The sequence below is a fragment of the Vipera ursinii genome, assembly GCF_947247035.1.
Source record: "Vipera ursinii genome assembly, chromosome: 6".
NCBI classification, from domain to species: Eukaryota; Metazoa; Chordata; class Lepidosauria; order Squamata; family Viperidae; genus Vipera; species Vipera ursinii.
Genome location: NC_139515.1, coordinates 62401825 through 62422234, shown reverse-complemented (window position 1 = coordinate 62422234; position 20410 = coordinate 62401825). Strand labels below are relative to the sequence as shown.

General features: G+C 40.8%; 1 protein-coding gene across 3 annotated transcripts; it reads left to right on the top strand.

Moving 5' to 3' along the window:
- Window positions 1–2353: 2353 nt before the first annotated feature.
- PICK1 (protein interacting with PRKCA 1) lies at window positions 2354–20193 on the top strand. 3 transcript variants are annotated; one of them, XM_083365461.1, is made up of 13 exons: window positions 2354–2565; window positions 5302–5392; window positions 6712–6823; window positions 7908–8036; window positions 8143–8209; window positions 8325–8414; window positions 10009–10062; window positions 11206–11268; window positions 15357–15490; window positions 17914–18006; window positions 18268–18318; window positions 19448–19592; window positions 19885–20193. In XM_083365461.1, the coding sequence occupies exons 2-13, from the start codon at window positions 5352–5354 to the stop codon at window positions 20136–20138; spliced, it is 1233 nt and encodes a 410-aa protein (XP_083221587.1). In that variant the 5' UTR covers window positions 2354–2565; window positions 5302–5351; the 3' UTR covers window positions 20139–20193. The 3 variants fall into 3 exon arrangements, with proteins under 3 accessions (XP_083221587.1, XP_083221588.1, XP_083221589.1); XM_083365462.1 differs by having other exon boundaries at window positions 2365–2503; window positions 5306–5392; XM_083365463.1 differs by having other exon boundaries at window positions 2389–2565; window positions 5306–5392.
- Window positions 20194–20410: the final 217 nt, after the last annotated feature.

The window sequence follows — 20410 nt, the reverse complement described above, 5'->3', positions numbered from 1 at the left end:
CATTTTCTCTTATGCTACTATGAAAGTTAAAATTCAACTGCAATGGAATGGCTGCATGTTCACAATCTTCTTTACACCCTTTTTGGAGTAAAGTTATACAATATGTTGATAAAATTCAGAAAACTGTGACTTTATTTTTTATTTATTTGTATTTAGTTATTTGTATTTACAAATAATTCAAGGCAATGAACATATCCAGCACACCTCCCATTTTCCCCACTACACCACCCCTACGAGATGGCTTGGGGTGACAGAGAGTGGCCAGCCCAAAGTTATGCAGCTGGCCTTCATGGCTAAGGCTTATAGTCACCTGTTTTCTAACCTGATGCCTTAACCACTAGGCCAAACTGGTTCAGATATGTATTTTATATTATAGTGAATTATATACTGATTACTTGAGATTTAGCATGCTCAGAACAAACATGGAATTTTTTTGTGCTCTAGCAATAGAAGAAATAATAATTCTTGGATGGGAAAATAGATTTCGGAGATATGTGATTTAGCCATTTCTTTTGGTCATCTGCATGCAGTGTTACTTATCTAGTGATTTCTATTCAGGTAAAACATTTCCTGTAGAAAATATGTCCAACTAGCCAATCTAGTTAAATAATCACACTTTATTCCAGATGAAATGGTTAATCCATTTAGTCTAGTGTTGTCTACTCTGATTTGCAGGAGCTCCAAGGCATCACCTGGATTTCAGGTGGGATCTTTCCCATCACCAGCCACTTTCTTTTTTTCTTTTTTTTAGCTAGAAGATATCAAAGTTTGAATTTGGAACTCTGCATACAAAACAGATATAGTTATAACATATGGTGATTATTTTCTCACAGTACTGTTGCTTATAATGGGTCCTTCACCATAATTCAATTAGTTGGAAGAATCTATTACGTGTCTCACATATATGAACATCAAACTCCTTCCTACGCATGACGTACTGCCTTTCAACATGGGTGGCTTCACTGTCAGATGCTTTGATCAGTACACCCATTCATATCACTTAACTGTGAACTTAAAATCTAAAGCAGCAAGGGAAAGAGAAGTAATTGTTAACAAAGTCATGTTCCACACAGACACATTTTTGAATAAAAGAACGGCCCTCTTCTTCATGTCAAAAGTCAGGTCAGAAGACCCTTGGTTTTTCAGACATTTTAACAGCTGCTGGGGGAAAAATGGCACATGATGCAGTAAGATTTCCTCTCGATTCCCTAAATCAAATCCTCCTTTTAAGACTTGAATTCTTTTGCAGAGGTAAAAATATATGCAATATTTTCTCTATTAAGCTACACCTCACACTTGTCTGTATACTTGCTTAGTGGTATTGTCAGTACATAAATTCCAGCAGTGCTATATAATTAAATCTTGTCATTTGCTAGTAGCCATGAAGTACTTTAAAAAAAGGCCTAAACTCATAGTGTGACCATGTTTCTGCTTCTATTAGAACAAAACCTAATGAACAAACTTCTGAGTTTGTTAAACCAAGCGAGGAAATGCAAGTAAGAGATAAAGAAGGTCTTTGCTTTCAGCTGCCCTAAATGTTGAACTTGAACATAGAAAATAATATATTTGCCTTTTATCTCATGGCAGATATCAATGTCTAGGAGCTTTTTAACATATAACATTTATATTTTATTGGGTTCTACTAATCTAGATTAAATGTTTATATATATATATTGCTAGTCTATGTATGATACGCCGTACGCTAAATAAATAATCACAGATGTTAATTAGCTTCCCAATGCTAGTATATTTCATCTGCCTGTTTTTTTCCCCATCCTGGTGTCTTAAAACGTGTTAGTGTTTCTTAAACTTGGCAACTTAAAACATGTGGACTCCAAGTCCCAGAATTCCCAGCATGATTCCTACTTGTAAAATAACTCCCATCTTTCTTTTGCAGGAAATAATGGGACCAAGAGGGCAACACTGTGTTTCAGCCACTTGCCAATTTGAAAACCCGTGAAAACGTTTGCTACAACCAATCCTCCACGTCTTTCCGCCGTTTTACTGAAAATGTTGCCCTCCACTTTCCACCTGCTCACCTTAACTCAGAGGTAGGCAACCTCGGCTCTTTTATGACTCATGGACTTCAACTCCCAGAATTCCTGAGCCAGCCAAGCTGGCTCAGGAATTCTGGGAGTTGAAGTCCATGAGTCATAAAAGAGCCGAGGTTGCCTACCCCTGCCTTAACTAGTGAAAGTAGACGTCTCCCCTCAGTTGCCCCGCCCCGCCTTTGTGACGTCAAGAGAGCATCTTACTACAGTACCGAGACGGCTCACTTCTAACGCTAGATCAAGCTTAGTATCGCGAGATGTTATTAAGGTGCTGTTTTCCCCCCCCCCCTCCCGTGTGTCTCCTATACCTTCCTTAACTCAGAGCCTCCTGGATCTATGCAGGTTGGGGGCGGAGTCCTCCGGGCAGGTTTGACAGTGACGTGGGAGACTTTCTCTTTCTCCCCCCCCCACCCCCGGGTCCCGCTGCTTTTACGGAAAGAGAAGACGGGTAGGTGGGCACGGAGTTCGAGACAGGCTTCCGGCGAGGCAGTGGTTGAAAGGCTCCATTTCCCTGGTGAGAGCGTTGTGCTTCCTCTGGGAATATCTATGGAGATTCTCATTTATCCAGGTCGCAGTTATCCCAAAGGTGCTTTTTCACGAGGCAGCTGGACGTTCTTGAAGTCCAGTTGCCTCGTGAAAAAAGGCACCTTCGGGATTCCTCTGGGAAGGGGCCAAGAGGGAAGAGAATGATGATTTTGGGGAGGAGGGGGTTCCCTATTGGCTTCGTGGGTAAATCTTGACATTCGTGGGACGGGGAAGGTTGGAGTCCCGCCTCTTCCTAGTTCTGCAACTGAAAAGGGTAGTAGTGTTTCTGGTCCAGATTCCCTCTTCAGGCTCAAGTGATTCCTATGGCTCAAGTGATTCCTATGGCTAAGACTTCCAATGGGAAAAATGTGCCCCGCTTGCTTACTTGCATAGTTCATTGTTGCTTTGCTGAATGAGAGAGAGAGAGAAAGCAGGGGAGGCAGCTTGGATTTTTTTTTTATTAACCCATCTGTACCTTGCAAAAACAGGGATGCGGTGGCTTAGTGGGTTAGGATGCTGAGCTTGTCGATCAGAAGGTCAGCAGTTTGGCGGGTCGAATCCCAAGTGCCGCAACAGAGTGAGCGCCTGTTACTCGTCCCAGCTTCTGCCAACCTAGCAGTTCGAAAGCACGTAAAAATGCAAGTGGAAAAATAGGGACCACTACGGTGGGAAGGTAACAGCATTCCGTGCGCCTTTGGCGTCTAGTCATCCTGGCCACATGACCACAGAGACGTCCTCGGACAAGCGCTGGCTCTTTGGCTTTGAAACGGAGATGAGCACCGGCCCCTAGAGTCGGAAACAACTAGCACGCATGTGCGGGGGAACCTTTACCTTTACCTTGCAACAACGTGTTCTATGGACATGTCTGTCTGCAGGTGATTTTTCAGCCCAAGTCAATTTTGCAGCCTGGTGGCTAAATTCAGTTTTTTCGGTTCTCACAACTAACAGTTATTTATTAGATTTATATCTTCTTTCCTCCAGAAGATCAGGGTGGGATACATAGCTCTGCCTCTTCCAATTCTTCGCAAAACTCCTTGAAGTAGGTTAGGCTGACATAAAGCAACTGGCCCAAGGTTATTCAATGAATACTGTATTTGTGGCTGAGGATGAACCAGAATCTCTCCAGCTCTAATCCAGCACCTTAACCACTATGTCACATATTATACCAGTATCATCGTCATCATCTTCTAAAAATAAGTGACTGCACCCTCAGAAAGACGATTTAGCACCAGTTTGTATTTACCTATCTAGGGGATATTGAAAGCAATTGACATTAAGGTTTTTAAGGCCATTCTTAAAAAACTTACACCGATTTTCCAAAATACAGGTCACAGTGATGTTTCCGAGAAATGGCAAAATAGGAAGAGAAGAGATAACGGTTCTCAAAGATCAACAGTTAACCCATTTGAACTTGTGTAGCAGATTTCTCTCATTACAAATCACATTGATTTTTGAGAATGCACATGTCTTAAGACATAGTGCTGCAGCTATTATGCATATATATATGTGTGTGTGTGTGTGTGTGTGTGTTTATCTTAAAATGAGATATGTGTTCAGTAGCTAGCACAAATGTTGATAGTTAAAAGACAGATTTAAGCTTTGACAGCTCCACTTGAAGTAGTTTCCAGTTGAAAAGTCAAGAAGCAGGACTAGGAAATTAAGGCTGCTTGAGATTGAGAGTTACTGCCAGCCAGATCAGACAATACAGAGTTAGACTGGTGAATCCAATAAAATAATATTGGTATTTTTGGTCTGATGCTTTATCCATGAAAAATATTTGATATACTACAACCCCAATTAGGATCGAAATTTTGGCTGCTAAGCGATGTCATTAAATAAGTCATCACGTGATTTTATTACCATTTTTACCATGGTAGTTAAGAAAATCATGTAGTCTGTCTTCCCCAGTTGATGTTACTTGTTGGAAACTGCTGGAAGGTCACAAATTGTGATCATTGTGATAATAGAATCCTGCAACCGCTTGTGGCTGTGAAGTGCTCAAATTGCAATCATGTGACCACAAGGGTAGTTGATTATAACTTTGAGGACAGGTCACTTTTTCTGAGACTGCCATAACTTTGAACCATTATTAAATGTCCTATTAAATGGCCCATAAATGAACCATTATTAAATTTCCTATTAAATGGCCCATAAAGCACTAGCAATTATAGAGTGTTGTGCCACAACTGCCCAGCACGGTCATGTGACCACATTTTGGAAGCTTGGCGACAGGCTCACCTTTACAACTGGTTGCAATGCCTGCAGTCATGTGACCATGATTTGCAACTTTTTTCCTGGTTTATGGCAAAAACACTCATTTGGGAAGAATGGGTTCATCTTTGCCACTATAACATTTGCTTAATGACTGTAGATTTGCTTAATGACCACAGTGATTTGCTTAATGATGTCAGATATCAGCCAAGCAGAATCATTACTTGAAGACTGGACTTGAGAAATATTATAATTTAGCATTTGTTATAATGTATACTCTTTTAGCTGTAAATGTTTCAAAGTTAGGAATGAGGCCTTTACATTGTTTTGTGATATGCTTCTTATATTATGAATAACTTCACAGATTGTTTAATAATACTAACCTGAGAGAAGGCAGACAGTTTTTCTTACTGTTCAGCAGATAGAAGTTAGAAAAGCAATGACAAAGATTTTGCTGGGCATATGAAAAGACGAGATTAGTACTCTCCATTGATGACCTTTTTTTTCCTTTTAGGTAGTCTGGAAAAATCAGATTCTTTACAAAGTCATTAGTAGTTTAAAACAATGTTTGCAGACCTGGAGTATGACATTGAGGAAGACAAGCTGTAAGTTTTTTTTTCTTTTTCCCTGTTTCCTGCTAGTAGTGTGTATCTTTGTATTTGATTTGGGGGAAACATGAAACTGGAATTAGAATTGTTTGGAAAGCACACAACAATAATTACTTGACTGAGAAAAAAAATTGTAATAAGAATTTAAAAAATAGCAAAACACACTCAAAGCCTAGTAGATTTAGAGCTAAATCAAAATGCCTTAGTTCTGGAGCTTTATTCAGTTACAGATCTTTTTCTCCAGTTTGGATTGGGAAAGAGCATTCTATAGAAGCTAAGTGAAAATCTTCAGTATTTCCTTGGTTAAATGACTGGGAAAAACATGTAAACTGGGCACTTATGGATATAGTGTAGATTAATTTCTCTGTTGTTATTAGGAGATTGCTCTTTTTCAGATTTTACTTGATTGAATTTATATTCTCCTGGCAGACGTATTACATAGATTGTGAATTCAGAATCTAACAGATTTGGAGAGAACTGAGTGAGAAAATAATAAATTACAATAAGAATATAGATATATACTGTCAAAATTACAGGAGAAGCTTGTGATATACATGTCTGAAAGTGTCAAATTTTAATGCCTGCAGGAAAAATAATCAGTTTTTATTTTAAAGAGAGTAAGTCCTAGAAGTAAAAATCAGTGCAACAGTGATTTGTGTTAGAAAATAATAGAATGAACTTTGTAAATTTACATCTGGTTTTTATGTCGCTATGAAACTAATTTAAAATCTAAGAAGCGCTGACTGGAAGTTAAGGCTGGTAATCTGAGGCTAAAAACTATCACCAAGTGACTACGGTTTAATCATGCAAGACATTTTGGCTCTTGCTATACTTCTGAAAATAATTTACATGGTTGAATCAAGATGAACAAAGATTTTGTTCACATTTTATATATATATACACACACACACACACACACACACACACATATATATATATATATACACACACACACATATATATATACACACATATACATATACATATACATATACATATACATATACATATACATATACATATACATATACATATACATATACATATACATATACATATACATATACATATACATATACATATATATATATATATATATATATATATATATATATATATATATATATATATATATATAATTTAGAGGCCACCCATCTCACTCTCAGATTGTATTTTATTGTTGAATTTATCTTCTTAGTCTGAACCTTGATATTTAGGAAATAAATATCTAACACAATTTTGATTCCTTTTATCTATATCTCTGTTGTGGTAAAAGGAGCAGTTGGCAGGTGTTTTTGTTTCTATGTCTGTTTTAGGGGGATTCCTACAGTACCTGGAACAGTGACCTTGAAGAAAGACTCTCAGAATCTGATTGGGATTAGTTTAGGTGGAGGAGCCCAATATTGTCCCTGCCTGTATATCGTCCAGGTTAGTGTTAGGGAAGAGGAATATATTCTTAGAATAAAAATTGCGTGCAACATCTTGGGAGTAGAGTTTTGATTGTGGGAACATTTTTGAGGATCCAGCCTTGTAGCCTGTAGCAATAGGAACAACAATAGTAACAGCAACAAAGAAAGGTGGACCACAGTGCATGAAGCTTTATGGGATAATAAATAGTTTATTTTTTTAATGGACTATCAGTCTATATGTCAATGAGATAAACAACTGAACTGATGTATTTTCTTATCTGGTATAGCTAATTTCTCTTTCATAAAAATAAGTTCGTGGCCTGGAATTGAAAGATACTTCAAATTCCTTGGTTCTTATATGTGAGCTCAAAATTTAAAAGAAATCCTGCCACAGATGTTAAACAAGAGGAGTTCAGGGAAAATTCAGTCGTAGTTTTGAATGTACTCTAATTTCAAAAGGTTAGTCTATGAACCTTCTCACAAGTGGCAGTAAGATTTCTTTCAGTGTCTAATGAAGTGTGATATGGGAAGCTGCCCAAATGGTGAGTGAACTATGGAAAGTGAAAAAATTTAACTGGTTTGAAATCTCTGAACTAAAAAACACTTCAGGTCAGCTAACAGCTTTTATTATAGAAGAATGGATATCAAATAAACCTTCAGTAGCATGGCATATTTCAACTGGGAACACTAGTTTTTGGATGGCTTCAGCACCACATAGTATAGATAAGCAACAAGTGTTTATGAAGGTCGTGTCATGATATTTCTGAAAATTAAGACACTTTATAAGTAACAAAAGTGGCAAGAAAATTAGCAATTATGCATGGAAACTTTAGTTCTTTCTCTTTGGCTTCTTTCATCATAGCCGTCACACTTAGACTTATATACCACTTCACAGTGCTTTACAGCCTTCTCTAAGTAGTTTACAGAGTCAGCATATTACTCCCAACAATTTGGGTCCTCGTTTTACCAACTTCAGAAGGATGGAAGGCTGAGTCAACCTTGAACCGGTCAGAATTGAACTCCTGGCAGTGGGCAGAATTAGCCTGCATTCTAACCACTGCACCACCTTGGCTCTTCCACCATCACTATGTATTCCTCCTCAGGTATTTGACAATACTCCTGCAGTTCTCGATGGAACGTTGGCAGCTGGTGATGAAATCACAGGCGTGAATGGGAAATCAGTCAAAGGAAAAACCAAAGTAGAAGTAGCCAAAATGATACAGGTGGTGAAGGTGAGATACTTTAAGGCTTGCTGGAATGTAAATTGTGGATTTTTGCTCACTCACATAGTTGTGCCTTTCTATTACAAAACCGTAATATTTGGTTTTGGTCTTCTAGGGAGAGGTGACAATTCATTACAACAAGCTCCAGGCTGATCCAAAGCAAGGAAAAAGTTTAGACATTGGTAGGAAAAACTGACTCTTTAAAAAAAATTAGCCTGTTTCTGTGAAATGCAGGGATTATGCTACATGTTGGAAAATGCTGCTTATGGATTGTAACGTCTCTTTCCTGGAATGCAGTGCTAAAGAAAGTGAAGCACCGCCTGGTAGAGAACATGAGCTCAGGGACAGCAGATGCCTTAGGACTGACCCGAGCTATCCTCTGCAATGGTAAGTAATATGCAAGAAGCAGTGTGACCATTGGTGCTGGTTGAGCCAAGTGCCATCACAGATTAAACATTCTCAACAAGTATGCCTTTTCCTGAAATTGAATCTCGTTCAGTTGATGATGTTGATACTTGGCTCATAACTGTGGGGTTGAGAGCCAATGTAATATACTTGTTAAATACCAGAGATGCCCGCTTCAAACCTCACCGCTTTAGGGTGATCCTCAGATGAGCTACTATATCTCTATCCTAGCCCTCCAGTTGTAAGGCAGGGCAGTAGCCATTCTTTATAGTGATCTGCCAAGCTTATCTGTGGTCTCAGAATGAAATTCTGTTACCTTTGTCAAGCTTTTTACCCTCTCCAAAGGTCTGACAAGTGCATAAAAGCATGGCTGTGTCAGGAGAAATGACATCTGTGGGCAGCATGGGCTTAAACTTCGCACTATTCCCATCATGTCATTTAACCCATAGAAAGGGCCCTGAGAAAGAATTGGGATATTGAGATGGCCAAAAAATGCCTGTTTATTTTGAGATTAAATCTGTAGCATCAAGTGAATGGCTTTCTACATCAATGTAGAAATTAGATGATAGTCTTATTAAAACTTTATGTATTGTCTTTGAGAAATTATGAAGAAGAGATGAAGAGTCAATTTGGTGAAAGAAAGCAAATCTTCCTTTTAAAAATGAGAGGGTGAAGGATTCCAGAGAATTAAAATTTTGTATTATTTCCTGGAATATTCTAGAATGTATCATAAAGATGTTGATTCAAAACTACTTTGAAAGCAGTGTGGTAATTTGCAGAAGTCAACATGGATTTGACAAGAATAAGTTGTTTTGGACTAGTCATATATCACTTTATGTCAGAAGACAATTTTAATAAATCATACAGAGTGCTCATCAGTGCTTCACAACATTGAAAAGAAGTTATGAAGTGGACGATAATGGTCCTAAATCTATTCTTCAATGTTGTTGTTATAAAGAACGTGAAGAGGATCCTTACCAGATTGTGGAAACTGGGTGTGATAATATCTGAGCAAACAAAATAAAATGAAGCTGGTTCTCTAGAGAAATCGGTTGAAAAATAACAATGAAATTTAAAGGCCATAAATGCAAAAGGATATCTGATTCGCTTAGGAATAAGGTATGAAATACACAAGGGCATCTGGCTTGATTGCAAAGTTAGTATGAGTCAGCAGTATGAGGATGATGCAAAAACATGGAACATTTTTAGGCTGCATCAATGAAATAATTTGTTTCCAAATCATGGAAAACAATGGTTCCACTTTATTATGCCATAGACCTAGCCCACCTCAAGCAAACATTAATCTTTTCAGGAAAAATGAAACAGGTTCACAAAAAGCATGAAAGTAATCAGGGCACTAGGAACGGAGGCCCAATGAAAAGGTATTGAAAAAAACTGGACATGTTTAACCTTGAGAAGAGAAAATACTGAGAGATACAATGGCAACTACCTAGAAAGAAGGTCAATGTTTGGCCTCCATCGTTACAGACTGCAGGATGTGAAATAATAGATGTAACGCTTTATGCTCCTAAAATAATTTACTATTGTAGTCAACTCATTTTCTTTAATGTTATAGATGGGTTGGTAAAGCGATTAGAAGAGCTAGAGAGGACTGCAGAACTATATAAAGGTAATCACACTTTTTTCTTTGTGGTCTGGAAATGTCATCTTACAGCTCATATCAATGATGATTTCTTGGAAGATCAATTGATTTGAGTAAGTACATTGTACACACATGCAGGCTTTCAGCCCTTAATGATATGCGTGCAGTGGCAGGTTAGACCTACTTGCATCTGGAACATTGGATGAGTAGATGTGGACTGTCCCTCTTTCACATCTACAAAGCTTTTTTCCACCCACTGCCTTTTTAAGATAAACCCCCTCTTACGCAAACACCCAGAATTAGGTAATTCCCCACTAGTGACTTACAGCATCTTCAAGAACATTCTAACCATTATTGTGCCAAATAATAATTATGACAGACTTTATATCATTTCAACAGTGGCTGATGATGCTGTGAAGATACTGTAAATCTCTCCCACTCCATTAACACACAAACTCTCCTCTTATGGGCTGACATTGCATTGTCTGCCCCCTTCTGCTATCTTGCAAATTAGTACAATAACAGTTTGTGAATTTGAGAGTGAGTGTTTCTCAGCTGTTTAGAAGGAAACAAGCAGTAGTAGAAAAAAGTAAATATCTTGGAGCTACACGTAGATCTTGAGATCAGGATCGTATGTGACTGGTGGAATTGCCCATTCTGTTTACCATACAAAAGCATCTTGAAGCATTATTTTGCTTGATATATTGACAACGTGGCTTATTATCAGTAAAATCTTCAGCATGGCTTATTTTCAGTCTCATTGACAAGTTATTTGGTCTGTAGGTAGAGCTCCTTCCCTAGAGCCCCAAGCAGATTTCTTTCATCAGAGGGCCATGGAAAGAGTTGATGCTTTTGTGTGGTTTATAATGAATACGTCAGTTGTGGCAAGCAAATTATTCCCAGAAGCACAAAACAGAGCATGATCAGTGAAGAGCAAAGAATGACATTTGCATTCAGTCTGTACAACTTTCACCATTCAGTTACTTCTGCAGACAATCTCAGAATAAAAACATATCAGTGTTGACTTGTCCCCAACCATATTTTGATTTTGTTTTCTTTTACCAAACATCTGGTTTAGTGTTAAAATGTAGACTAAAAAGTAACAAAAGTTCCTAAATAAATGGGATTTTAGTGAATGGCTAGTATTTTTTTCCCTTCCTCTTTGCCTAGGGATGACAGAACATACCAAGAGTCTTCTCAGAGCCTTCTTTGAACTGTCTCAGACTCACAGAGGTAAATGGGTAGAGGATTTGCCAATTATGGCCATAACCTCTTTAAAAATCACATAGCAGTTTGAATTGAGATGCTAATGTGTGCTCCACCTTTTTTCCCCCTTCTGTTCAGTCATGTCCAATTCTTGGAGACTGCCTGGACAAATCCCTGAAGTTTTCTGGGCAAGGTTTTTCAGTAGTGGTTTGCCATTGTCTCCTTCCTAGGGCTGAGATAAATTGACTGGTTTTGTGCCTAAGGTGGGACTAGAACTCCCAGACTCGCAGTTTCTAGTCTGACTCTGCCAACCTGACTTAATTTATTTTTTAGTTCATTGAAATTAAAATAAATATGCAACTAGCATGCTACAAAATAAACAGCCAAGTAACAGCCAAGATTCTTCTGGGCCCTGCTAATGTCTGAGAGGTATTCATAAGAAAAAACTAATAGGAATCTGCAATGGTGTTTTGGAAGCACGCATAGTTACCTAGAAGAAAAAACAGAAGAAAACTAAGGAAACAGAGAACCTTGTGGGGATCTATCTCAGGTTTATGATTGGCCATAACCATCATAGCACCAATTTTGTGAGAATGGCCATAATATTCTTTCCAAAGGACAGGAGCCTCCGTCATAAATTTAATAAGAGGCCCCTGGTGCACTTTTTAGCTCAATTTTTTGTGGGGTTAGGGAGGGGGGAGGGTTCTCAAAAGGTTTGGTTGGAGACTGGGGGGTTTCCACCAACCGTTTCTCAGACCAGGCCTGGGATTGATCGCGCCGTGACGAGGCTTGGGTTGGGTGCCTCCGGGGCCCTGGAGCGGGGTGTGGGTTTGTCTATTCCCACGGCGGTAGGGAATGGCAGCAGGTGTATGAACAGGGGGCCATATCAATATCCGGGAGTGCGTCCCCGCTGTCTTCGAGCGGTGATGCGCTCCGATCCCCTGGTTTCAGCCTATGGTTCCGGGAGCGAGGATGAGCAGCCACCTGAGCTCAGGCTCGTGTATCTTAATGCCAGGTCCGTAGCCAACAAGTCTCCTCTTATACGTGATTTGATCGAGGAGGAGCATGAGGACCTGGCTTGCATCACGGAGACCTGGTTGGGCCCAGAGGGTGGTGTCCCTCTGGTTGATCTTTGTCCATCGGGTTTCCGGGTGCTGCACCAGCCTCGAGCTCAGGGTAGGGGTAGAGGAGTTTCTGTAGTCGTGAGGGAGACCTTATGTCCGCAGGAGGCCACCGTTGTCCAAATAGTCGGGTGTGAGTCCCTCCTCCTGAGATGTGGCCCTAGAGCTCAGTTGGGCTTGCTGCTGGTGTACCTTTCGCCTAGTCGCGCAGCAGCAGCCCTGCCTGAGCTTCTCGACATCCTCTCAGGGTTGGTGATTGAGTTCCCCAAACTTATGGTTTTGGGTGACTTTAATCTACCATCCCTGGGGGGATCATCTGAGTTAGCTCGGGAGTTCATGGCTTCCATGACGGCCATGGACCTGACGCAAGTTATTCAGGGTCCAGCTCATGGGGTGGTGGTCACACGCTCGATTTGGTTTTCCTATCTGGACGGTGGTTACATGATCTAAGTGGGGGTTCTCAAATTGTTATACCCCTGTCATGGACCGATCATCACCTCCTGCGGTTGGTCTTCCGTTTTGCCACTCCCCGTCGTGGGGTGATTGAACCAACGAGATGGTTCCGCTCTAGGCGCTTAATGGACCCTGAGCGGTTCCAGGCGGCGCTTGGGCCCCCACCTGCCTCCTTTGCTCACAGCTCGGCCGATGCCCTAGTGGAAGCCATGGAGGCACTCGACTGAGTTGTACCCATGCGGCCCTTGACCCGGTGCAGATCCCAATGGGCACCATGGTTTTCCATGGAGCTCCGGGAGATGAAGCGTCGGAGACGGGGCCTAGAGAGCTGTTGGAGATCCAGCTGATCTGAATCCGACCGGTTGCGACTAAGGTCTTTCACGAGATCTTATCTCGCGGCAATGAGGACGGCAAGGTCTAATCACTTTGCCGCCCTCATTGCGTCCGCATATAATCGCCCGGCCGCCCTGTTTAGGGTAACTCGCTCCCTCCTTAATCAGGAGGTGAGGGAGGAGCCCTTGCAGGGTCGTGCTGAGGAGTTTAGTCAACATCTGTCGGACAAAATCGCTCAGATTCGGACCGGTTTGGACTCCGACTGGGCAGAGTCTAACGATGAGGACGAGGGCAGTCTTGTCAATATTATCTGGGAGGAGTTTGATCCTGTGACTCCTGAAGATGTGGACAGGATCGTGGGGAAGCTGAGCTCCACCACGTGTTTGTTGGACCCGTGCTCCTCCTGGCTGGTCTATGCAGCCCGGGATGGGACACGAGGCTGGCTCCAGGTAGTGATAACTGCTTCTTTGAGGGAGGGTAGTTTTCCCGCCGCCTTGAAGGAGGCGGTGATGAGACCCCTCCTCAAGAAGCCTGCCCTGGATGCAGCTGTATTAAATAACTTTCATCCGGTCTCCAACCTTCGCTTTATTGCGAAGGTTGTTGATAGCGTGGTGGCGCATCAGCTCCCTTTGTTCTTGGAGGAAGCTGATTATCTAGACCCATACCAATCGGGTTTCAGGCCCGGGTACAGCACGGAGACGGCATTGGTCGCGCTGGTGAATGATCTCTGGCGGGCTCGGGACGGGTTGTTCCTCTGTCCTAGTCCTATTAGACCTCTCAGCGGCTTTCGATACCGTCGACCATGGTATCCTGCTGCGGCGCCTCGGGGTTGGGAGTGGGAGGCACAGTTCTGCAGTGGTTCTCCTACCTTCTGGGGCATTCGCAGTCGGTGTTGGCAGGGCAGAGATCGACCTTGAGGCCCCTTGTTTGTGGAGTTCCTCAGGGATCGGTCCTCTCCAGCTTTTTATTTCAACTCCAAACCACCCCAATGATGCCCTCGACGTGATGTCCCGTTGCCTGGAGGTGGTCCGGGTCTGGATGGGGAGGAACAGGCTTCAGCTCAACCCTGACAAGACTGAGTGGCTGTGCATCTCGGGAAACACAGAATATTCCACCTCTTAATATGGGGGGTGAGTTATTACCCCCTGTAGATCGGGCTCGGAACTTGGGGGTCCTTCTAGATTCACAGCTCTCCTTAGAAGATCATATAGGAGCTGTGACTAGGGGGGCCTTTGCCCAGGTTCGCCTGGTGCGCCAGTTGCGGCCCTATCTAGACCGGGATGCCTTGCGTACAGTCACTCATGCGCTCGTGACCTCTCGTTTGGACTACTGCAACGCTCTCTACATGGGGCTGCCCTTGAGGACCACGCGGAGGCTTCAACTGGTGCAGAATGCAGCCGCGCGAGTGGTGCTGGGGGTCTCCCGATACTCCCGTGTTACACCTCTGCTCCGTGAGCTGCATTGGCTGCCAGTTGCCCTCCGGGTGAGATTCAAGGTGCTGATAATGACCTATAAAGCCCTACATGGCATGGGTCCGGATTACCTATGGCAGTACCTGCTGCCGGCATCAACCTCCCTCTGTCCAGTGCGCTTCCACAGAGTGGGCCTCCTCAGGGTGCCTCCGATCAGAGAATGTCGATTGGTGGCCCCCAGGGGGAGGGCGTTCTCTGTGGGCGCGCCAGACCTATGGAACCGCTTGCCGGTTGAGCTCTGGATGGCCCCCGACCTTCGCTCCTTCCGGCGCGATTTAAAAACTTATCTATTTGAACAATCTGGCCTGGTCTGATGGGTTTGGGGTTGGATTTAGTTTTAACACAGTTTTAATTATTGTATTAGATTGGGCATAACTATTTAATTCTTTTTAACTTCTTTTAACTTTTGTATTCATATTTTGATATTTATTGCCCTGTACACCGCCCTGAGTCCTTCGGGAGAAGGGCGGTATAAAAATTTAATAATAATAATAATAATAAATTATTGGAGAACTAGCTTACTGACTAGAATGAGATTTAAAGTGGAACAGCATAAAGTCTAAATCAGCTGTTTGCATTCTGGTGCCCTCCTGACATGTCAGGTTTCAGGTTCCATAATCCTCATGGTATCAGTCATTGTCTGAAGTGGTGAAAAATTGAGTAATATATGCTAGAAAATACATCTATGATTTTTGACTCCAGTTTCTATTGCATGTTTTTGCTGTATGATGACCAGCATTTGGTGATGTTTTTTCGGTTATTGGTGTACGGGAACCTCAGCCAGCAGCCAGTGAAGCTTTTGTAAAATTTGCTGATGCTCATCGCAGTATTGAGAAGTTTGGAATCCATCTTTTAAAAACCATTAAACCAGTAAGAATATGTGTTTTATCTTTATTATGCTCAAAACAATAATTCTTTATATAAAAACTGTACATGGAGTTTCTCACATGCATGCTTAGAGACTATATTTTTAATAAAAACAATTAGTAACTATAATTGATAATTTAAATATCTATTTGTTGTTTTATAGTAATGGTTGTATGCTGCCTGGAGTCATTTCATGTGAGATGGATGGCCATACATATTTACTAAATAAAATAGATAAGGTATCATTTTAATATGATAATCTAGGTAGGTAACACAACTGAGAGTTGAGAAGTTTTATATCACTACGTCTGAGATACAGGTAGTACTTGACTTACAGTTGCAAGAAAAAGTATGTGAACCCTTTGGGATTACGTGGAGTTTTGCATGAATTGGCCATAAAATGCGCTCTAAACGTCATGTAAGTCACAACAATAGAAAAACACAGTCTGCTTAAAATAATACTACACAAACATTAGCTGTTGTCATGTTTTAATTGAACATAACATGTAAACATTCACAGTGCAGAGTGGAAAAAGTATGTGAACCCCTAGCCTAATGACTTCTCCAAGAGCTAATTGGAGCCAGGAGTGAGCCAACCTTGACTCCAATCAGTGTGATGATATTGGATGTGTTGCTGACAGCTGTCCTGCCCTTTAAAAACACACACCTGTTTTGGGTTTACTGGTCTCAAGAAGCACTGTCTGATGTGAACCATGCCTCGCAGAAAAGAGCTCTCAGAAGACCTACGATCAAGAATTGTTGACTTGCATGAAGCTGGAAAGGGTTACAAAAGTATCTCCAAAAGCCTTGATGTTCATGTGTCCACGGTAAGACAGACTGTCTACAAATGGAGAAAGTTTAGCACTGTTGCTACTCTCCCTAGGCGTGGTCGTCCTGTAAAAATGACTGCAAGAGCACAGCGCATAATGCTTAATGAGGTAAAGAAGAATCCTAGAGTGTCAGCTAAAGACCTACAGAAATCTCTGGCACATGCTAACATTTTTGTTGACACATCTACAATAAGGAAAACATTAAACAAGAATGGAGTACATGGGAGGACACCACGGAGGAAGCCATTGCTGTCCAAAAAAATATTGCAGCACGTTTGAAGTTTGCAAAAGAGCACCTTGATGTTCCACAGCACTACTGGCAAAATATACTGTGGACAGATGAAACCCAAATTGAGTTGTTTGGGAAAAACACACAACACTATGTGTGGAGAAAAAAAGGCACAGCACACCAACATCAAAACCTCATCCCCACTGTAAAACATGGCAGAGGGAGCATCATGGTTTTGGACTGCTTTGCTGCCTCAGGGCCTGGACGGATTGTTGTCATTGATGGGAAAATGAATTCCAGAGTTTATCAGGACATTTTGCAGGAAAACGTACGACCATCTGTCCGCCAACTGAAGCTCCGCAGAGGATGGGTGATGCAACAGGACAATGACCCAAAGCATACAAGTAATTCAACAAAACAATGGCTTCAACAGAACAGAATACACCTTCTGGAGTGGCCCAGTCAGAGTCCTGACCTCAAACCGATTGAAATGCTGTGGCTGACCTTAAGAGAGCGATTCACACCAGACATCCCAAGAATATTGGTACACTGAAACAGTTTTGTGAAGAGGAGTGGTCCAAAATTACTCCGGATCGTTGTGCAGGTCTGATCTGCAACTACAGGAAACATTTGGTTGAGGTTATTGCTGCCAAAGGAGGGTCAACGAGTTATTAAGTCCAAAGGTTCACATACTTTTTCCACCCTGCACTGTGACTGTTTCCATCTTATGTTCAATTAAAACATGACAACAGCTAATGTTTGTGTAGTATTATTTTAAGCAGACTGTGTTTTTCTATTGTTGTGACTTACATGAAGTTTAGAGCGCATTTTATGGCCAATTCATGCAAATTCATGATAAAAGGCATAAGAATGTGAGATGGTTTCATCTGACTACACCAGTGAGCTACAACTCTTTGCTTTATATGGCCTCTTTGTTTATTAATCTGAGGCTTTCCACATGACCTATTAATTCAGCTTCCTCTTCTCAATTCTTTACAAGCTAAGCAAGAAATAAGGACAAGGCACTTTCTCATATCAAACTTGAGATAAATTTCATTAGTCTGCCTTGTCTTGAATTGAGACAGGACAGCATATGGAGATAGCAGGGTAGAAATAATATTGTTTTGGATTGGAACAATACAGCACTGGTACTTGGAGCTAGCTCAGAAATAAGATTGTCATCTAGTCCATATAATGAGAAAGTTAATCTATTATGTGTCAAATGGCTTAACTACTCTTGGGAGTCAGCAGAAATGTCCCCAAATCATACACTAGTTAATGTTGGATGATGAGCCTTCTCGTATGCAAAAGCTTGTCTATTTTATTTTGCTTTATCTTCATTTTTCACTCCCAGTATTTCCTTACAGATGTTGACTGACTTGAACACCTATCTAAACAAAGCAATTCCTGATACCAGGTTAACTATCAAGAAGTATTTGGATGTCAAGTTTGAGTATTTGGTGAGCTGTTCTTTTTGTTTTAATTATTCCTCTAGAAAAAACAAGAGGCTTAAAATGCATGTTCTTTGAAAGAGAATTCCAATCTTTTTATGCTTTGAATTTACACTCAAAGAATACTGATCAAACTTCTGCTTTTTATTTTGTGTGTGTATATATCTAACAATTTAATGGAATGGACTGTGGAGCATTTTATTTTTGTCTTTGTTACAGCTGGTTGGTTATTGTGTAACCTGTAACACTGCGCTTGTTGTTCCCTTTTAGTCGTATTGTTTAAAGGTGAAAGAGATGGATGATGAAGAATACAGCTGCAGTGTAAGTACCGAGATTCTAATTTCTACTGAAATCCCAGATTTGTTCATAGACATACTCAGATACTTGCTTGTTTTCAAAGATTTAAATTTAGGGAAGTTTATTGTGTACATTCTGTATTGAATCTTGCATCGTGTTGCCAAGTCTTATCAAATGAACCTTCTAGATGCCTCCATTTCCCCTAACTCTTAAGGTGCTTACGAATTAAGCTTATACCTTATTTCAAATTTTCAAACTGAAATGTTTTATGTCAGCTATCATTTTCATCTGGCATGCTTTCAGGGTAGCTTTTCCATCTTGATGCCTTCCAGAAACATTGCATCAGATTGGAATTTTGAGTGCAGTAACACAAAATTGATTCTCTTGCATTCCACGAACATAGATTGTTTACGTATTAATGAGTTCTACTGAAGAGAGGCGAAATGTTTGATTGCCACTGGATAGAAGTGGGATAGATAATATCCTAGTGACTCAATACAGAGATGTATTTGGTGACTTTTGTTTCCCATAATGATGACTATGATTTCCAGCACATCATCCCCTCTCAGACTTAGATGGAAAGGCCAAAACGTCTGATAAGCATCTGGTATGCCATTATTTTTATTTGAGCAAAAGAAAAGCTGTCTAAAGTTGAAATTTTGAGGACCAAATTCATAGCAGACTTTTCTTTTTTTATTGAAAAAACATATAGTCAGGAACTGAAAAAATATAGTTGATGCAAATTAAAGTTTAAAGTTTAAAGATTAAAATTAAAGTTTCAAGCAAATGACTCCAGGAGTGTTGAAAAAAGTCTGACAATATTGATTTGCATTAAAGCTTCTATATGGGATAGATTCATCATTAATTTGGAATGGAAAAACGTGACAATCTTCCTGATTTGTTCCTTGATCTCATTTACTATGTGATGACCTTGTGATGAGTTTCTGCTTCCTTAAATGTTTATTTTCTTACCCTCAGGGTTCTAGGCGTCTGCTCCTTCAGTAAAAGTTGCTTTAATGTCTGTTGGCCAAGTAAAGATGTAGCACCATCATGTGAGGAGCTCACAGTTTGCATGAAAGAAGCTTTAATACATATATGAGATGTTGCCTAGTCTACCCCATCGGTTGTTATAGTAACACAGTATTTTTGGTAGGCTATGGGAGAACCTCTCTACCGGGTTGGAACTGGGAACTATGAATATCGTTTAATCCTGCGCTGCCGCCAGGAGGCACGTTCACGTTTTGCCAAAATGAGGAAGGATGTGCTAGAAAAGATGGAGCTGCTAGACCAGAAACATGGTAAGTGTGGTTGCCTTTTCTTTAGATTCAAATGACCTCCCAGAAAGTTGAGTGATGTAGATCTGCAGATGAAAACTATCAAGAAAATCAATCAAGCTCCTTAGAAACAAGAATACTGGATGAAAAGAAAATACCGGTATGTTTGACCCTGAAAGAGCCAAAGTATCATCATAGCCATTTGTAAAATGCTGGATTATTGCCATGCATAGAAAGGCAAGCACATTTTAGGCTATAAACTGGGGATAATGTATATTTTTGTTCCTCTTTGTTCAATAATTTCCCTCCTTTGCAGTGCAAGATATTGTATTCCAACTCCAGCGTTTTGTGTCCACGCTTTCCAAGTACTATGATGATTGTTATGCTGTGCTAAGGCATGCAGATGTTTTCCCAATTGAAGTGGACCTAGCACGTACCACACTGAGTTACGGCCAAAAGGATGTCTTCACGGATGGAGCAGAAGAGGAGGAGGAAGAGGAAGCTGGTGGAAGTAGAGAATGTCATAAAAAACAGGAAGAAAATGGAGAGAAACTCATTGATGATGCCTGAATTTCTGAATCCTGTTAAAATCCCTTCAGAGACTGATAAATTCTATTTCTCTAGACACCTTGTCCACAGTGACTCTTCTGTTTGTACAAATCCAAGTAGGGAATCAAGATTCTGTGTTGAATAGGGGCGTTTGGGTAATCTTGCAAAAAAAAAAACAACAACACAAAATCTCTGTCCATTTGTGCTTTTCTCAAAATCTCACTGACCTCCTCCAGAGCTGGTGAGATTGAAATTACTTTTAAGTAGCCTTCAGGCATCTCCCCAATATGGCT

Excerpts from the sequence above, each read along its gene's own strand:
- PICK1 (XM_083365461.1), top strand. The coding sequence starts at position 5,352 with ATGTTTGCAGACCTGGAGTATGACATTGAGGAAGACAAGCT. Across the intron at positions 18,007-18,267 it reads ATGTCAAGTTTGAGTATTTG|TCGTATTGTTTAAAGGTGAA; the intron begins GTGAGCTGTTCT and ends GTTCCCTTTTAG. Across the intron at positions 18,319-19,447 it reads ATGAAGAATACAGCTGCAGT|GCTATGGGAGAACCTCTCTA; the intron begins GTAAGTACCGAG and ends TATTTTTGGTAG.